Below are 20,533 nucleotides of genomic sequence, written 5' to 3'. Positions count from 1 at the left end.
ACACCCAACGTAGGGCTCAGACTCAACGACCCCAGGATCAAGAGTCCCATACTGACTGAGCCAGGCAGTTCAGAAGCTTGAAAAACTTTTAACAAACACAGTGTTCTGGGGGTGCCTGAGCATGTGACTCTTGATCTTGGTGTCATGAGTTTAAGCCCCATGTTTGGTGTAGGACTTCCTTAAAAAAAAATACTTGTTCTGTTGTAGCTCTCAGTTGGACAGATTCAATAAAGTGTTAACTTTTGAAACAGTAATAATTGACTATTTTCTCGTTTAATTTCATTGAGGTTAAATTTTGGTACAAATAGGTACTCGAGGCAGCTCATTTGCTAAATAAATCACAGTGTTGGGTTTTAATTGACTTGTTTTTCCTTACACATCCAGAAGAACATTCAGATGAATTACCTGGTGAACGGCAGAGAAAGCGCCACAAATCTGATAGTATTTCCCTTTCCTTTGATGAAAGCCTTGCTCTGTGTGTAATAAGGGAGATATGTTGTGAAAGAAGCAGTAGCAGCGAATCAACAGGGACTCCATCAAATCCGGTAATCTTTTAATTTTAAGTAAAACAAGACTCTTATTTTTAAAGTCTGGTTCTGTCCTAGTAAACATTTGGATAGAATGCACATATATGCAGTTGCTGTTACATACACAGTGGTAAATTTTTCTGTCAGATTAAATTACTATATAAATCTTCTCTATCCCCAACCCCAGATTTGGGAGAAGGGTGGGAGATAGTGCAGCTGTGGGGTGTGATGATAAAATTAGCACCAGTATTAATAGTTATTAATGTCTTCCTCCATAGTGGAGAATCTTTGTGGGCTATGCACCAGTAGTAAATTCACAGAAATTGGATTGGCCTGAGGATTTTTAGATTTATTTATTTATTTATTTATTTATTTATTTATTTATTTTAAATGTTTTTTATTTATTTCTAGGAGAGAGAGAGAGACAGCGTGAGCAGGGGAGGGTCAGAGAGAGAGGGAGTCACAGACTCTGAAACAGGCTTCAGGCTCTGGGCTGGCAGTCAGCACAGAGCCCGACGCGGGGCTCGAACCCACGAACCGCGAGATCATGACCTAAGCGAAAGTCGGATGCTTAACCGACTAAGCCATCCAGGCGCCCCTAGTTTTATTTTTTAAAAAATAATGGAATGAAAAAAAATTTGGTTCAGTTAGGTCTTAGAATCTAAGGCAAATTTGTTTTGAACATTTAGAATAACAGTATCTTTCTTGTAGCTATCAGCAGACAAGTCAGCATAGCCTAAGCTGCACACTGAGCTGGACATAGGCCCAGGTATCAGGAAAGGTGTGTTTAGGAAGGCTGTGAGATAGAGGCATGTTCCTGCAGGGATGGTAGGAGAGTTTCAGTAATTTTGATTATTGATACAAAATTCTAAAGAATTAGGAATAAAATTCTTAAGAGAGGTCATTGAAAGAAGTTTGGTTAAAAAAGGTTTTGCTAACAAGAATGCCTGACAAATGGAATATTTTCTTTCTTGTCATTAAACATTTGTCTTTAAAATATTAACTAAAATTGGAACTTTTATTTGTGATACAGCAGTATCTCATGGTCATTATTCTGGATATTAGTGTTCATTTTGTAGTTTCCTAGAAGGTATAAGGGACTGAATCAGTTGTCATAGTAACCCAATTCTTTTTCTGTATTGTTGTAACTTTTTACATTATCTTTTTTTTCTCTTCCAAAGCATTGATTTTTATGGATACAGATGTACCCTGTAGACTTCGTATTTAATAGAGCTGTTGCTTCTGTAGGCCACTAGATGGCATATAGAGCAAGTTCTTCACTCAGTAGGCATCTTAAGTGTTTTCTGTGCCAGGTTCTGTTTGACCCTCTAGGGATAGCCAAGGTAGATATAGATATGGTTCCTGCCCTCAATGGGAGACACATCATCAACACTTAAACAGATAATTAAGACATTTAACAAATGCTGTGGAAGGGCGCCTGGGTAGCTCAGTTGGTTAAGCGTCTGACTTTGGCTCAGGTCATGATCTCACAATTTGTGGGTTTGAGCTCCATATCGGGCTCTGTACTGACAGCTAGCTCAGAGCCTGGAGCCTGCTTCGGATTCTGTGTCTCCCTCGTTCTCTGCCCCTCCCCTGCTCGTGCTCTGTCTCCCTTTCCCTCTCTCAAAAATAAATAAACATTAAAAAATTAAAAAAAGAAAAAAGAAAATGTCTTAAAAAAAAAAAAAAAAAAACAGCAACCCCAAATGCCGTGGAAAAATAAAATACAGGTACTTGAGAGCAAATATATGTAATCTGAAAATTGAAACCAACTAAAGCTTAACATGTACACAGACTTCATGTTTGGGTAATTTTATTCTTTACAAATGAGTTAAATAGAACTATGCCCCATTAAACTTACAGACTTTGTTAAAGTTGTTTCAGAATTTTAGTTAAATGATATTTGAAGTCCTTGTTTTTGCTTTCTACCTTGGAACACTGCCTTGTTATCAAAGCAACAGAGGGTTCTTTTTTCTTTTTGTTAGCCTATCCTGTATTCTCTTCTAAAAATTCTATTAGAAATCTACTGTTTTGCAGGCTGAGTTCCTACTTGTGAAAGCTTTTTGGGTAGGGCAGAGTTTTTCCTTCATTTTAGCCTACCTAATATGAGGATGGTTAGTCCTCATCTGGTGTCATTATTCACCTGGTTGTGAAGGCAGTTAAAGGAAAGTGCATTTGCTTTCCATGTTTTTTTCTTTTGGGTTTAATAAATTGAGGAACTAAGGCTGTATTCTAGGCTCTATACTAGGCAGTTTACACGGTACCAACTCAGCAGCCTCACATCTCATTTATAAAACTTAAAAAAAACCTTTTTTTTTTTTTTAACATTTGTTTATTTTTGAGAGACAGAGCGTGAGTGAGGGAGGAGCAGAGAGAGGGAGACACAGAATCTGAAGCACTTACATTCCATTTTTAGATGGGAAAGATAAGCTTGAGAGTTTCAAATAACTTGTTTAAGCTTCTATAACTAATAATTGTCTCAGGTTGGAAACAGAAATTGTCTTGGGAAAACAAAATGGCCATGGCTGTGTTCAGTAAAACTTTATTTATAAAAACAGATGGATGGTGGGCCGTACTTTGTCAATCCATACCATAGAAGATGCTTGCTGAAACTTTCATCTTTTTTTGTGATGTGTCCCCATATTCTAAACTTCATGCACTAGGGGCTCCTGGGTGGCTCAGTTGGTTAAGCTTCTGATTTTAGCTTAGATCATCTCGCAGTTTGTAAGTTCAAGTTCCGCATCGGGCTCTGTGCTGACAGCCCAGAGCCTGAGGCCTGCTTCAGAGTCTGTGTGTGTGTCTCTCTCTTTCTGCCCCGACCCCTCTAAAATAAACATTAAAAAAAATTTAAACTTCACACACTAAATGCTAGTTAATTGAAGTATATACAGTTTGCTAGGTTACTTTATTAGAGATTGTATTCTAGCTTTATATGTAATCTTATTACATTTAAAAAAATTTTTTAATGTTTTTTTTTTTTTTATTTTTGAAGGAGAGAGATAGAGCATGGGCAGGAGAGGGACAGAGAGAGAGGGAGACACAGAATCCGAAGCAGACCCCAGGCTCTGAGCTGTCAGTACAGAGCCTGATGCGAGGCTTGAACTCAGGAGCCATGAGATCATGACCTGAGCCAAAGTCGGACACCCAACTGACTGAGCCACCCAGGTGCCCCAGATGTGATTTTAACCTGAATGTTAATGGAGTCCTTGTTAAGAATTAGAACTGCAACTTGTCAGTATTGCTTTTACTACTATCCTAGCATCACTGTAAAAAAGTCTTTTGACCTCATTTAATTCAGACTCTCATAGATGAAGTAGCTCTGGCTACTTCATGGCTTTAAATATGCCCAAGGTTAAATAGGTATTTAGTGGCAAATCTAGAGGAAGAATGTATCCTGAGGCGCCTGAGTGGCTCAGTTGGTAAAGGGTCTGACTCTTGGTTTTACCTCAGGTCTCATGATCTCACAGTTTGTGAGTTCGAGCTCCACATCAGGCTCTGCACTGACAGTGTGCAGCCTGCTTGGGATTCTCTGTCTTGCTTTCTGCCCCTTCCCTGCTCTCTCTCTCTTTCTGTCTTCAAAAACAAATAAACAAACATTAAAAAAAGAGAATGTTTGTATACTGATTCTTAGACCAATGTTTTTCTAGCCTTTTGTATATATTCCTGTTCTTAGCAACTGACAGCAAATACTATGCGACTGATGGTCATATTGGGGTTCTTCTATAAAATGAGATACCACATGAGCTGATTAAGAATTTTTAAAATATATTTAAAAAGTTATGTCTGAAAGCTCTTCCAAAGAAATTATTATCAAAGTTCACTAAAAAAACCACAAAATTTTAAAATCTCATAATTGCTGTGTGGGTTGTAGCTACTAGTATTCTACCAATCTGAAGCTCTAAAGAGATTAAGACATCCTTTTAACTCTTAAAGTATGTATAATTCATATAAGAAACGTATAGAAAACTGTTTTGTATAATTTTATGTGTTAAAACACATTATATTCAATATGTTTGTAGTAAAGATAATTAAAAGTAGAAGTATTTGTATTGACATAGGCTTTATCAAAAATGGATGAGTAGGACTTAAAAACTGTTAAATTATTCCAGTGAGAGAGAGAAAGTGTAGGAAGTCAGGCTGCCAGGCTTGGTTTAGGAAAAAATGTACATCTGGCCGATTGTTCATATTGAGGATGGGGGAAGCAGTGTCTAGTTGGGAGATAAGATGAAAATGTTAATATGGCCCTACTATGTGTTCCTTGAATGCCAAGGGGATTTGGCCTTTTTCCTTTATGTAATGGGGTTTTGAACTGGAAAATAATATAGTAATAACCCAGAATCTTAATCTAGCCTCATTGTGCAGGATGGCTCTAAGGAGGAAATAGGACTGCAGGGATGAGTTAGGAAGCTGTACAGAGGCCAACAGGTAATTACTTTAAGTAACTTTTTTTCTCCCCCCGGTTTTAGGATCTTGATGCTGGTGTAAGTGAACATTCAGGTGACTGGTTGGATCAGGATTCAGTTTCAGATCAATTCAGTGTAGAATTTGAAGTTGAGTCTCTCGATTCAGAAGATTATAGCCTTAGTGAAGAAGGACAAGAACTCTCAGATGAAGATGATGAGGTAGTTTTATTTCTCTAATTATAGTCTGAATTTCTTCTTTTTTTTCTTAAATATTTTATTGTCATGTTGGTTTCCATATAACACCCAGTGCTCATCCCAACAAGTGCCCTCTTCCATGCCCATCTCCTCCCTTCCCCTCTCCCCCACCCTATAGTCTGAATTTCTTAAATATTTTCTGTATTCATTGATGATATTTAAAATAATAATGTATTCTGATTTCACTTAATCTTTGACTTTGTTCAAACTAGAATATTTTGTGGACTTCAGGCTTTGTAGTTGTATGATTTATAGTCTTGTAAGTATAAATGTCAAAGAAGTCAATAGTTCTTAATGAACATTGTTCTAATAGTCTTATTTAAAAAAAATTCCTCTCTTTGGGATGCCTGGCTGGCTCAGTGGGTGGAGCATGTGACTCTTGATCTTTGGATCATGAGTTCGAGCCCCACGTTTTAGGGTAGAGTTTACTTAAATGAAGTTAAATTTTAAAAATTTCCTTCTTTTAATATTAATTTACTTAAAATAATTTTTTTTAATGTTTATTTTTTTGAGAGACAGAATGCAAGCATGACTAGGGCAGAGAGAGGGAGACACAAAATCCGAAGCAGGCTCCAAGCTCTGAGCTGTCCGCACAGAGCCTGATGCGGGGCTTGAACTCATGAACTGTGAGATCATGACCTGAGCCCAAGTCAGACTCTTAACCGAGTCACCTAGGCATCCCTACTTTTTATAAAAGTAAAGTATGCACACAGTTAAAGTCACTGGAGGCAACCACCTCCAACATTTTTGGCTGATTCAGTTATTTAATATCCCCGTATTTATAAAATAAAAATGCTTATACTGAAGTTTTTGCCTTATTCATTATAAACATCCTGTCTGTTGCCTTTTTACCATAGTGGGTGAGGATTTCATGCCCCTCCATTTTCCCACCCTCTATTCCATTCCACCTCTGCCTCTCAATTTCTCCTCTATAGTGGTACATGCTGTTTGTTTAGGACTTATCACTAAGAAGCCTTCTTGGTTAAGGAAAAGTGATAAATTGATGCTGATGGATTTATTTTATTAGGTGTATCGAGTAACTGTGTATCAGGCAGGGGAGAGTGATACAGATTCATTTGAAGAAGATCCTGAAATTTCCTTAGCTGTAAGTATACATCTGTGTTTTTAAGGAATCAAAATATTGAGGTTAATGTTAGAAAAATATGTCTAGTCTACTTCCTGACATGAGGTAATTTCTATAAAGCTAAAATCTTTTTTTTAAAAGTTTTAAAGTTTTGAAAGTTTAAAAGTTTAAAAATATTGTTCTTTTGTTGTTTTAGAATCTGTTAACTACATTAAAAAATTTTTTTTTTACATTTATTTATTTTTGAGAGAGTAAGAGCATGAGTTGGGGAGGGGCACAGAGAGAAGGAGACACAGAATCTGAAGCAGGCTCCAGGCTCTGAGCAAGCATTCAGCACAGAGCCTGATGCGGGGCTTGAACCCTTGAACCGTGAGATCATGACCTGAGCCGAAGTCGGACGCTAAACTGACTGAGCCACTCAGGCACCCATTACTACATTTTTTAGGGTTTTTTTTGTGTCTGCTAGGATTTGAACTTTGAAAGAATTTTTTTATTGAAAACTTCAAGTTTACACAGCATAGAGATTAGTATAATGTATTTCTAGTGTAGTTATCACCCAGCTTTAATAGTTAGAAACATTTTGCCCATCATGTTGATCTGTACTAGAGAATGTGGTAGGTAGGATTTGCCATTTAAGAATTCAGGACATTTACATTTCATGCTTCGTAGGGTTCCTGTATTGGAAGTTGGGTTTTTTATTGCATACTAAAACTAATTTTTTTTAATGTTTGTTTGTTTATTTAGAGAAGGGGTGCAGGGAAGGAGGGGAGAGAGAATCTCAAGCAGGCTCTGCACTGTTACTGCACAGCGTGATGCAGGGCTCAATCTCATGAACTGTGAGATCATGACCTGAGCTGAAATCAAGAGAATCAGCTGCTTAACCGACAGAACCACTCAGATGCCCTGCTTTAATTTCCTTTTTTTTTTTTTTTTTTTAATGTTTTATTTATTTCTAGGGGAGAGAGAGCGAGAGAGACGGCGTGAGGAGGGGAGGGTCAGAGAGAGAGGGAGTCACAGACTCTGAAACAGGCTCCAGGCTCCGAGCTGGCAGTCAGCACAGAGCCCGACGCGGGGCTCGAACCTATGAACCGCGAGATCATGACCTAAGCGAAAGTCGGACGCTTAACCGACTAAGCCACCCAGGCGCCCCTAATTTCCTTTTTTTTTAAATGTTTATTTTGAGGGCGCCTGGGTGACTCAGTCAGGTAAGTGTCTGACTTCACCTCAGGTCATGATCTCACGGTCTGTGGGTTCAAGCCCCATATCGGGTTCTGTGCTGGCAGCTCAGAGCCTGGAGCCTATTTCAGATTCTGTATCTCTCTCTCTCTCTTCCCCTCCCCCCACTTGTGCTTTGTCTCCCTCTGTCTCGAAAATAAATAAACCAAAAAAAAATTTTTTTTTAATGTTTGAGAGCACAAACAGGAGGAGAGGCAGAGAGATGGAGAGAATCTCGTACAGGCTCTGCATTGCCACTTCAGGGCCTTATATGTGGCTTGAACTCATGTACTGTGAGATCATGACCTGAGTTGAAGTCAAGAATTGGACACCTAACTGACTGAGTCACCCAAGTGCCCCCCATTTTGTTCTTAATAATACCTTAGTTGTATTTGAATAGGAAATCTCATGTTTCTTTGCTGAGTTGGAAACAATTATCTAAATGCAAAAAAGGTGAAATTGTAAAATTAAAAAAATATATTTTTTGCTATAATAGAAAATAATTTGAGGGGCGCCTGGGTGGCTCAGTTTGTTGAGCGTCCGACTTCAGGTCATGATCTCATGGTTCATGGGTTCGAGCCCTGCGTTGGACTCTGTGCTGACAGATAGGTCAGAGCCTGGAGCCTGCTTTGGATTCTGTGTCTCCCTCTCTCTCTGCCCCTCCCCTGCTCATGCTCTGTCTCTCTCAAGAATAAATCAATTTATTAAAAAAATTTTTTTCATTTTTATTTTTTAAATAATTTTTTAAATTTAAAATTTAAATATTATTATTAATAATTTGAGTAAGTAATTGACTTACTTTATGCCAGACATAGATCCTGCGGTTTATAAGCTCTTTGAAGCACTTTCTCCCACATATTATACAACTTTTGTCTTTGGTTTTATCAGTTGGGTAGCAACCTACATTGAGAACTTGAACTAATGTGGGAAAGTGAACAGTTTCCATCCCTACTGCTGATACTTAGGCATTTGTGAGGCATCTTAAAAGTGGTTATATTGGGGCACCTGCATGACTCCATCAGTTTAGCATCTGACTCTTGATTTCAGCTCAGGTCATGATCTCACAGTTCGTGAGCTCGAGCCCCTTGTTGGGCTCCGAGGTGCTCTGTACTGACAGCATGGAGCCCTTTCTCCCTGTCTCTCTGCACTCCTCCCCGCCCCCTACACACACACAAGTAAATACACAGTATTAAAAAAATGGTGATATTATTCATGGAAAATTTTACATGTATGTTGTCCTCAGGCAAGAACCATGCTTCAGTTAAGGTAAGGGGATAAGGATGTATTCATTAAAAGAGCCTGGGGGATGGAAAGCGGTTTGTTATCCAAATTGCATGGTGATAGAAAGGTTGGGAAATAAGTTGAGGTATGGGAGAAGCAATAAGCAGTTACAGAGGGGAGAACACAGGAAAGTATAGTTAAGTAAGGGGCATACATTTGGATAGTGACAAGGATGACAGATTTTAGGTGGGCGTGATTGCTGAGAATGTTTTAGCATTTCCTTTGTGGATGAAATTAGGGAAACTCCGTTGAGCCCTGGTTTTAGAGCACTTCCAAGGGAGTCTTAGTCAATGGCTCATTGGGCAGTGGTTTTGTCTAGATTGATTGGGTGGACCTGGGACATACCTTTAAGAGAGTGAAGTGGGTACAGGCCTCATTTCAGAGTAAAAGACCACATTACACTTGCTTCAACTAGATGAACCAGCTGTATCTGTGCCCGCAGATAACTTTATTGGTACATGATTAAGATCATGGTGAATACATTTTGTTTTAAGATTCTTCAGCATGGTTTGGCTGAAAAAAAAATAGATACTTTATGTGTGTTGTTACAATCTCATGCTTAAGGGAAGATTGTTACATGTTGAATGTTTTATATAAAAATGCTGAAAACTGAACTCTGATAGATTTTATTTCAGACATCTTGAAGTTGCTAGAGTTGGATATGAGTAGTTGTTAAAGGGTTACAAAAACTAATTCTTTTTTCATTGAAGGACTATTGGAAGTGTACTTCGTGCAATGAAATGAATCCTCCTCTTCCACCTCATTGCAACAGATGTTGGGCCCTTCGTGAGAATTGGCTTCCTGAAGATAAAGGGAAAGATAAAGGGAAAATGCCTGAGGAAGCCAAAGTAGAAAACTCAACCCAAGTAGAAGAGGGCTTTGATGTCCCTGATTGTAAAAAAACTATGGTGAATGATTCCAGGGAATCATGTGCTGAGGAAAATGATGATAAAATCACACAGGCCTCCCAGTCCCAAGAAAGTGAGGACTATTCTCAGCCATCAACTTCTAACAGCATCATTTATAGCAGCCAAGAAGATGTCAAAGAGTTTGAGAGGGAAGAAACACAAGACAAAGAAGAAATCGTGGAATCTAGTTTTCCCCTTAATGCCATTGAACCTTGTGTAATTTGCCAGGGTCGACCTAAAAATGGTTGCATTGTTCATGGCAAAACTGGACACCTTATGGCATGCTTTACATGTGCAAAAAAGCTAAAGAAGAGGAATAAGCCCTGTCCAGTATGTAGACAACCAATTCAAATGATTGTGCTAACTTATTTCCCCTAGTGGACATGTCTATAAGAGTAGAATTCTATATTTCTAACTATATAACCCTAAAAATTTAGACAACATGAAATTATTTTTTTTACACATATCAAAGTGAGAAAGGGTCTCCATACATGTAGATTTATTTCTTCTCTGTAGTATAATTTACTTTGGGAATGGGAATAGTAAGTACTTCCTTTTAGAAAAATTTCACTTCTGTTTATATTCTATATTTGGATTTTAATGTAATTCAAGTTCAATATGTAGGTCATCTTTAACCCCCCTACTCCTCATGTTTTAAATGATCCCCACTTAAAATTTAGAGAAGGATCTGATTTTTTAAATGAAAACATTTAAATGGAAGTTATGTACATTTAGGGTATGAAATGCAGTGATTATGCTACTTAGAAAACATTCAAATCTGCAGATAGTTTCATTTACCATGCCTATCCATTGAATTGTCTAAATTTTTAGGTTTAGTATACAATATTATTTATTGATTTACAAATAAAAATATTAAATGTTTGATTAAGCATTGTTTCAAGAGTGTGATTATTGGATCTTAACAATTTCTCTGTAATAATGAGCTTTGTTAAAATAGAAATTTTACTTGAATATCAATCTCTTTGGGTAATCAAAGGGACAAGTCAATGTGCTTCTGTGTTTGTAATGGCCATGACTGCCCATTGTGTCAGTACACACATTAATGGACAGCTTGATGTAGTTGGGGGCATCCAAGGCATCAAATAAGACCTAACCTGAGAGAATGAGGTTACATAGTTTAGTAGGGCCGTGAAATGCTGTTTTCTCCCTCCTGTTCACTTGTGTTACCACATGGCAGGTTGGCTCAAGTGGTTTCTCAACATGTGTTGGTGAATGTTGTGGAAGGGGTGTAGCTGGGGCTGGGAGGGAGTTAGGGCTAACCACCTTGCTACCTGTCAGCCTGAAAAGCTGCTTGTAATTGCCTGTAATTTCTCTACATCATTTCTGAAACTACATTCCATGAGGCCGAGAACGTCTTCTTGATTGTGACACAGATATACAGGTGCTCAATAAGAATTTGAGGGAATCAAATCATTGGGATCTGTCTTGTAAAGCTGGAGTCCCATGGACTCCAAAGCCAGACCAGGGTAAGCTGTTATTATGTGGACTTTTTAATTTTTAGTGTTTATATTTTGAAAAGAGTGTGAGCCCACCTGCATGTGGGGGAGAGGCAGAGAGAATCCAAGCTCTCAGTGTGGAGCCCGATGCGGGGCTTGAACCCACAAATCGTGAGCTCATCATCTGAGCTGAAATCAAGAGTCAGATGCTTAACCAGCTGAGCAACCCAGGTGCCCCTTTTGTTCATTTTGATTTTTAATGAGTGTTTTAAAGATACTCATCAGTGTGTAGATGGCTGTTGGTTTACGGTGATAACGAAGTGGTCATGGCATTGTGACAAGTTGCACTTGCTCATTGTTTGAGTTTTGAACGGGTTTGATTTCATCTTAACAAGTGTTTGTCTTAATTTTTTTTTTTTTTTTAATTCTGAGAGAGACCACGTGAGCAGGGGAGGTCAGAGAGAGGGAGATACAGAATTTGAAACAGGCTCCAGGCTCTGACCTGGCTGTCAGCACAGAGCCCGATGCGGGGCTCAAACCCACAAACCGTGAGATCATGACCTGAGCTGAAGTTGGATGCTTAACTGACTGAGCCACCCAGGCGCCCCAAAAGTGTTTATCTTAAAATACCACCTGCTTAAAAGTTTTTGGCCATATTATCTATCATAGAGCCATATATAGTAAGAAATTTTTGACATTTACAAATACTGCTTTAAGAAGATAAATATTTTAGTGCAGTAGCACTAAATATTTTAGACATTTAGAAGCCTTAAGAAGATAAATAGTTTAGTGCAGAAGTGTTGAATACGTTTAATTATGAACTGGATCATTAAGATGAACTAAATAAAAACAGTAAACAGAACAAGAGCAGTCTCCAGTGACAAGCAGAGAGATCTCACATGGTCAGTAGTTTATTATAGGTAACAGAGAATAATATTTTGGATAAGGGAACCACAATAGATTACTTTTAGGAGAGAGATGATCCTAAAACATACTTGAATTTTTACTGCTGTCTTTTAAAGCTCTTTAAAGATTCATGTTTTTAAAATTTGATAGGGACGCCTGGATGGCTCAGTTGAGCATCTGAATTTGGCTCGGGTCAGAATCTCGCAGTTCAGGAGTTCAACCCCCCCCCCCCCCCCCCCCCCCCCCCCCCCCGGCATCTGGCTCTCTAATGTCAGCATGGAGGGAGTGCACTTCATGTCCTTGGTCCGCCCCCTCCTCCCGCACCTCCCCCACATGTGCTCTCAAAAATAGACATTTAAAAATTTTGTAAAAATAAAAAAATTGATCAACATTTTCCTCTCATCTTGTTTCAGTCCCACAGATCTGCCTTCAGAATATGACTATCGAGTTGTCCTAACAACTGAAAGTCAACTTATTACAAGATCTTTCACATTCCGAATTGCAAAATTTCAATCCTTTCTATTGTTACTATCGTGTTAGAGGAGTTCCATAGAAGTATTTCTCAGTTAAATTTTAGTACTTTTATTGTTAATTTTAGTTCACACCTTTCCAGCTTATAATTTATTTATTATTAGGCCTTCCAAGTTGACTTCACTGGCTTTGGTCTCCCCCATATTTGGTGCCTTTATAGATATGTACAGATAGCTTCATGTTGGTTCCCTGATTTGAATACAGAAAAAAAAAAGTTCTATTTTTTATTGGATATTAAATGTACTGCATGTTCATTTTAAACTTTTAGACTTATCTGTGAAACAACTTTCTCTTTACCACCATTGTTTTAAACCCTTTTGGTGCAAAAGTTCATTTCCATCCTCTCTCATGAGTTATTTTTATCCTAGTTGAGTGGGAAGGGCTAAATTCAAATAGCAGATCTGGTACTTGCTTGCTTTGTGACCTGAGAATTAGAGACAAATATATAGAGCTTAGGATAGGATCTGGTAGATAGTAAGGATTTATAAATGGTAGTTTTTAATAAAAATTTTCTTGTAGCCAATTATGACCATAACAGTTACAAAACTAAGCTAAAGTAGCCTTGAATTAACCGTATCTTTTCTTTGCCCCTACCTTGTCTCAATTGTGAGGTACTTTGTTCACACTTAAAATTTACTAATATGTTGCTTTGTACTTTCTCTCCAAAAGGAGGTTGTAACATCCATTTGTATCTCTTCCCTGCAGGTGCCAAATATAATGCATTGCGCCCATAGTAGGCATTCAGTAAAGGGTATTTATTGGCAAGGAAAATAGCTATGTAGTTTTCTCAAATTTACAAGAGGGGAAAGACAGTTTTAAAAAACACCCTGAAAAAATATTGTCTGTAATATTGCAATAAATTACTTCGACGGTAAAAGAAACCTTCTGAGAAAACCATAGTCTTCAAAAGTTGATAGAGTATCAGAATTGTGACAGAATTGGTAAAGCTTTGCTTAAAATATCCCTCTATGTAAAAGTTTTCCCACCTTTTCTCACATTTATTTCCTTCTTTTTTAAGAGGCATGTGGGGGCGCCTGGGTGGCTCAATCAGTTAAGCGTCCAACTGCGGCTCAGGTCATGATCTCCCAGTGAGTTCCAGCCCCGCATCAGGCTCTGTGCTGACAGCTCAGGGCCTGGAGCCTGCTTCAGATTCTGTGTCTCCCTCTCTCTCTGACCCTCCCCCACTCACAGTCTCTCAAAGATAAATAAACATTAAAAAGAATTTTAAAAGAGGCATCTGAGAAAGCCACATCTCTTTAGTTAAGCACTTTTCTAACCACCAGGTGGAAGCATTGCTCCAGGAGCTCTGAAGGCGTCCATTCACGGAAGGTAGACCCCTAACAGGGTGGACAGAGCACTCCGGGAAGAGATTGCTGGGCTGCAGAGCAGAGACGTGAGTGAGTTCTGCTCTCTATTAAAACACAAACTTCCCATCTTGGTTCCTTCACTGTTTATCCTTCAGAACTCCCCATGTCCTTGGTCAATGAGAAAAAACCATTTTAAAATTAACTTTGACTTCAACTAATCAAGTGTTATTTTCGCATAAACTCTGGAAATGTTTAATGAGTATGTAAGAAGGTGTAACAATTACCTGTATAAGCTGGTGCTTCTAAAATTTGAGGTTCTGTTGTTTAAATCGTCTGCTTTTCTTATTAAAAAAAGAAAACTTCTAAATAGAAAAAATTTAGGGACACCTGGGTGGCTCAGTTGGTTAAGCATCTGACGGGCTCAGGTCTTGATCTCACAGTTCATGAGTTTGAGCCCCATGTCAGGCTTTATGCTGACAGCCTGGAGCCTGCTTCGATTCTGGATCTCCCTCACTCTCTGCCCCTCCCCCACTCACACTCTCTCTCATAAACATTAAAAAGTTTTTTCAAGTAGAAAATTTCAAAAATGAAGTAGGAAGAACAAAAGCACATAATTCTGCCATCCAAAAAATGGACTGGTCACTTTTTTTCTTTTTCCCGTATGTCTAACATTTTAAAAATTAGTTCATTTTAAAACTGTACCTTGCTTTTGCGGGGAGGGGGAAGTAATGGCCCCTCTATGGAGCTGCAGATTCTGAAATCTCACTAAAATATTAAAGGGAATTTCTGTCAGAGGGTTCCTATTATAATGAATACTCTTTAGAAAACTGAAAAGCTGTTCCCAATTTTGTTTTTTCTAAGTTGAGATATTTGTCACTTCTTTGAAATTGGTATCTAAATTAGCCATTTCCTACTTAGCTATGTCTCATTTAAACTATTGTTCACATGTTTCACAGGGCAAACTTAGGTCCAGCCTCTGTCCTTGGTTAGAAATTCGACATCAGGGGTTACAGTGATGAGGGTTAGGGACTAATTTTCCAGTTCCTATAGGAGACAAATCTTTGTTTATAACTGTACTCTGTGCTTTAAAAGCACTTTGAAATCAACAAAATGTATTACTCTGGACAAGAAACTTCCCCCTTATACCAGCATTTCCCAAAATGTGTTTGGTAATTGAGGAATATAAGTTCAGAGGGATGGTACTAGGCTAAATTATTTCAAGAAATGGTTCCCTGGCTATATTTGGAAAATCCATTTCTTTCCTGCATTTCTCAGACCCTTTACTATATTAATGTGCGTTAATTTTGCAGTTTATTTTTTTAATCACAAGGCACATTTTTCCTCTATCTGCCCCATGGTACAAAGTAATTTGGAATATAACATATAGGACAAGTATATATCATATATATAAACCATCCTGGAGTGACTGGGTTTTGAAGAGTTGTAATAGTCTTGCCTCATAAAAAGCTCATTAAATTTGGTCTTTCTCGGGCTTTGGTGGTAATCCATTCTGTTTAGTATGTGGACTTTGTTATACTTGCAGATTTGTTTTTAAGGTAACATAATGGAAAGAAACCGTATTCATTGCTTACATGAATATTCTTTATTGATTCAGAAATATTCTAAATTTACTGAATTCAGAGGTAGTCATGGCCCTACCAAATAAACTTTATTGTCCTAGACAATTTGCGCAAGTTTTTAATTATAGTACAGATGGTCACTGAGAAAATATAAAATTAGCTGTGAAACATCTGATAAAAGGCTATGGAATAGTTCATATGCTAAAGTTTTGTGAGCAATAGAGTATCTGCTTATTAGTGATACACTGTAAAGTCTCTAATGAAGTTTAACTCTTTCCCTAAACTTCTATTTTAGGGTGTGTGTGTGTGTGTGTGTGTGTGTGTGTGTGTGTGTTGTTTGTTTCAGCTCTTTAGGTAGGGAGTGGGTAGAAAATTATTTTTTTTATACTGCCTTCAAAATATTTGTCATCTAGTGTTAATTACCCTTTCTCCACCTGGGCAAGTACCAAAAATGGCATCAAAATATGACATCTTTGTACCACTGCTTTTGATAGTCAAAGAATCAGTCAAGCAGGGACCTTCATTTTACAGGTAAGGAATCTATGTGGGGTGGGTTTGAATTCAGGATTCTTGCTTTCTAATTAAAATTTCACTCCCATGTTCCTTTCTCTCTCGAAAATCTTTACCATGTTGATTTCTCCATAAAAAGAAATATACCTGAATTCAGAACCTGGGGAACATAACCACCAGTCTAAAAAGTTAAGGGACCGTATGGAAGGTGTCATTCAGGGAGATTTGGGGCTCTGGTCTGAGGACAGTTGGAATTTCATGATTGTTTCTCCTCTTGGACATTTAACTTGGTTAGTGGGGAGTGTAGCTGGGATTGAACCCTACTAAACTCCCACTACAAAGTTTACTATTGAGCACAGAGCCATTGCTGCAAAATACGTATCCTGAATGTACGGTGTTGAAGGTTTGGTTTAGATTTGGTTTGGAGAGTATTTTAATTGTTTAACTTGTCTTCAAATGATTTTAAATTTGGATTTTGATAAAATTTCTGATTTTAAAAACATTTCCTTAAGAAATTTACATTAAGGTTCATGAACCACATCAGATTTTGGTTTATGTCCCTTTGAAAATTGGGATCTTAGAAAAGTTAGGACTCCGGGGCACCTGGGTGGCTTAGTCGGTTAAGCGTCCAACTTTCGCTTAGGTCATGATCTTGCAGTTCGTGGGTTCAAACTGCATCGGGCTCTGTGCTGACTGCCAGCTCAGAGCCTGGAGCCGGTTTCAGTCTGTGACTCCCTCTCTCTCTGACCCTCCCCTGCTCACGCTCTCTCTCTCTCTCTCTCTCCTAGAAATAAATAAAAAACATTAAAAATAATATTAAAAAATATTTAAAAAAAAAAGACTCCAAATGTCTGCTTGAAAAGTAAAGCTTGACGGTAAATAGAGTTTTATGTGCTTTGTAGTGTACCAAAATCATTTTCTGCAATATTAATACATACTTTCAAGTATATAATAAATTACTGTTTATTTAAATAAAAATGATCCAGATATTCAAGTTATTACCAGATTTTATAAGTGATAAAAAGACTACAAATTCTGTTTAGATTAACAAGTATGATTGTGTGCATGTGAATAAGGATGGCACAGGAGTAGCTCCTAAATGTCCGTGTGTCTCCCATCCATTCACATACCAAGCCCACCCAGTGTAGTTTCATTTTCAGATCCTATAGAACTTTCAATTTACAGACCAAGGCAACTTGCATTCCATGAGCAATACACAGCACTTAGACACCTGCTTACAGAGTTGCTATATTTTGGTTTGGTGTTTCCCTCCGTAATTCTTCTATATAATGTTTTTAAGATGGGTTAATTCTCATGATAGTGGAGAACAGGTGCTTCAAATTGAGTACTAATGGTAAAAGTTTTGTTTTCTAATTTAAAAAAGGTAGCTTGTATTGTTAACAGGTAACATGATATGTTTACTATGAACTTTAGGATAAACGCAAAATGTAGTAAAAACACCATACTTGAATTTATTTGTTGACATGTATTTGAAAACACTCTTCTGTCAGTGTTACTACTGAGCTGGAGATTGCCAAAGCATTGGACCTCATCTGACAAAATGAATCAAAGTCCAACAGTTTCTAGAAGAGACTGGGAGTAGGTCTGTGGAACTCTTCACTCATTCATTCAGTTTCTACTATGTACTAGGCTCTGAGGATATAAAAATGAATTTTTCAAACAAATAGACACTGGCCTCAGAGCTCACATTCTATTAGGGAAAATCACACATGAAAGTAGATCAGAATACAGTTGTAAATTCAATAATAGAGGTAACACATTTGAGGAGCAAAGAGGAAAGGTCTCCCGATTGACTGGTAGGGGGTTGATGGGATGGGGTGGGGTGGAATGGAATGATGGTCAGCAGAGGCTTCCTGGAGGAGTTGATACCTGACCTGAGTTTTAAAGGAGTGGGAAGAAAAATGTCGTGGTGTTCCACGACAGAATGGTGTTCCAGATACAGGACACAAACAGCACATTAAGTGTCTAGAAACTATAAGCAGTTAACTGATGGTTGAGTAGACCGTCTTCCCCAGTGCCATGTATAAGATGGACCTGAAGAGAAGGCTGGGCGTGAGAGACCAGGACAGCTGTTGCAGTGGTGCCAGTTAGCTCTGGTGGCCTAAACTTGGCAACGTTACTAGCCATGGAGAGAGGGAAGATCCATCAACATTTACAATTAACGTCAATCTTTAATGACTGAATATATGGGATGAGGTGAGGGAGGAGAAGAAACTATCAAGGAGTCTCAGGTTTCTAATCTGGTGGTACCAGTAACTGGGACAAATACAGGAGGAAGAGCAGCTCTAGGGAGAAAAATATGTGTGATTTCTATGTGTGTTTGAGGTACCTGTGGGTCATATCCAGGTGGTTATGTACAGCAGGAAGTTGGACTTGAGTTTGAAGCTCTGGCAAGAGGCTGGACTTACACATTGGGGTGTCATCAGCATATCTGATGGGGCATCTGAGTGCAGAAACGCAGGGACACTTAACTGACCTGTTTTTTTGGGGTTCTTTAGATACAACCTTGTCATCCCATCAGGCCCTGTTTTTGTGGGCCACTGAGACAGCTTTGCCGATGTTCTCTCCTATTTCCTCAGAACATCTGTGAAATGAAATATTTCCAGTGCTATCATTTCTCCATGTGCTGAGAATTAATCATATTTGGCACTTACTATATATCCTCACATCTAGCATTTACAAGGTTTTATATATAGTAAGCAATCAATGAATGTTCATCTTCATTGTTTATATTCATCTGGCTCTCTGTATACAAAATTAGCTCCATTTTTTTCTTGCAGCAACTTATGTCTTGATTCTCAAGTTTTGCTTACAACTTTCTAAGACAACTTCAAGATTGAGCATCAGTGGACAGTACTTGAAAGGTAGGCGTCTTCCATTCATCAAGACTATGTCATTCCTTTTGTTATCACCACACATAGTTTGCTGTGATTTGGAAACAACCATTTCTCTTCTTAGGAAGGGCTGTGGAGTTTATTCAGTCAGGGTCCCACAGAGGGAGCTGAGAGTTGCAGTAACCTGGCATGAGTAATCCCTGATTCCAGGTGGTGATGGGAGTTATGTTTCACATTTTGGTTTATTTGACAAATACGTGAAAGACAGTCACTAAAAATAAGAACAGACCAGGCTTTGTTGCAGCTGAATCGCGTGGCAAGTCACTATATAGAGGAGTCTCAGAGCATGAAGGATATGATACTAGGAGAGAATCCAGGTGCCCTCGGAATGGAAGTAAAATATCCTTTTTAAGAGCACTGAAGTTCTGGGAATTTTCTGGAATAACCACCTTTGTGAGGTACGGATCATGCCCAGGGACTGTAACCTGAGAGGAAACAAGGAACAATTATCTGAGTGATTTCATATGTTTCATGGGGCCAGCACTAAAAACACGGATGTCTGCTTCTAAAATGTACCCTTTATGAAACACGTGTAACCGTCTGCCGGGCCTCCCCAGCTGGTAACAGCTTCAGTCCTGCTTGCTGAATGAGCTGTCCAGTGCCTGTTGGTAGGGACCACAGTTGCTAATGCTGTTGTCCCAAGAATTACAAAGTGAAATAAAGCCAGATCCTTTATTTGAAGATGTAAGGCAGGAGAAGAAAGCCATAGACTGTATCCCCATCATTTTTATAGAGAGCAAAGGTAAAGAGTTAATGGTTTCCCTTTGTCCCAGGTCTGTACTCGATATCCTGATTGGGTAACGAGATTATTCATAAGTGGAATTTTCTCAATTTCATTTTCCTTGCAGCTGACCTAAGTGTACAAGTTTATTCTTTCCTCAAAAAGATTTGATTTTACCTGGTTTTCTCCACAAGTTTGAATCTTAAGCTAGATTTACTTTTTTGGTAGAAGAAATCAGAAAAAATAGGACAAATGCTAACCTAACTATAAACCATGTCCACTAAGAAATACTTATATACAGCAGAGAGGGGAAAGAATGGGGAAAGTCATTTATTAGGCACTAACGTATATTTTAGTCATTCATTTCTGCTTCCAAAATCTTGCCTTCCACTCTTATCCCAGAACCAGTAGCTAAAGCCAACAGGTACTACATTAGTCTAAGTGGAAATGAACAATTCATAACTTTATAAGTGTGACTTATTTGGGGGATTACATAAAAATAATTTAGATTCATTACAAGGAACTCTCCTCCCCTTATCATAGAATGGAAATGTCAGTGTAACAGGCATATAAAGGGCCTTTTAAGACAAAGATTCACAGTGAATTGAGGTCTTTCCGGTTCTAGGAGACATTCTTACAAAGAAGATTACCAGTTGATGAGCCCCCACTGCTAGGTACTGTGGGGATAACCTACTATAGGATTCAGAAGTTCTCTGAATTGAACTGAAAAACATGTGTTTCGTTATTTCACCTTTACAAAATACAAAGCCAGTTTTTACTACAGAATAGATGACTTTTTCCCCCAGGAGTCATTCTGTGCAGAAGGACTGCCACAGCTGGCATCAGACCCACTAAGCCAAATAGAAGAATCTGGAGAATCTTTCTTAGAGAAAGTCAAATCAAAGAGGAATAGACACAATCTGGTCAACTAAA

At 38.3% G+C, this 20,533-nt stretch overlaps 2 protein-coding genes across 8 annotated transcripts in view; one reads left to right on the top strand and one right to left on the bottom strand.

Moving 5' to 3' along the window:
• The window catches only part of MDM2 (MDM2 proto-oncogene), a 28,155-nt gene extending 17,593 nt beyond the window's left edge, over positions 1–10,562 (top strand). For all 6 annotated transcript variants that reach the window (XM_039245628.1, XM_039245629.1, XM_039245630.1 and 3 more), the window contains 4 exons: positions 385–545; positions 4,994–5,149; positions 6,213–6,290; positions 9,476–10,562. In XM_039245628.1, coding sequence (XP_039101559.1) covers positions 385–545; positions 4,994–5,149; positions 6,213–6,290; positions 9,476–10,051 — 971 coding nt within the window. In that variant the 3' untranslated portion in view covers positions 10,052–10,562. The remainder of the gene's footprint in view (positions 1–384; positions 546–4,993; positions 5,150–6,212; positions 6,291–9,475) is intronic.
• Positions 10,563–17,978: 7,416 nt separating this feature from the next.
• CPM (carboxypeptidase M) overlaps positions 17,979–20,533 on the bottom strand; it is an 87,509-nt gene continuing 84,954 nt past the window's right edge. For both annotated transcript variants that reach the window (XM_039245645.1, XM_039245644.1), the window contains exon 9: positions 17,979–19,304. In XM_039245645.1, coding sequence (XP_039101576.1) covers positions 19,062–19,304 — 243 coding nt within the window. In that variant the 3' untranslated portion in view covers positions 17,979–19,061. The remainder of the gene's footprint in view (positions 19,305–20,533) is intronic.

This window comes from Hyaena hyaena, unplaced genomic scaffold (genome assembly GCF_003009895.1).
Source record: "Hyaena hyaena isolate Hyena2069 unplaced genomic scaffold, ASM300989v1 scaffold_262, whole genome shotgun sequence".
In the NCBI taxonomy this organism is placed as follows: domain Eukaryota; kingdom Metazoa; phylum Chordata; class Mammalia; order Carnivora; family Hyaenidae; genus Hyaena; species Hyaena hyaena.
Note: the sequence above shows the minus strand (reverse complement) of the source record. Positions and strands in the feature narration are given on the sequence as shown.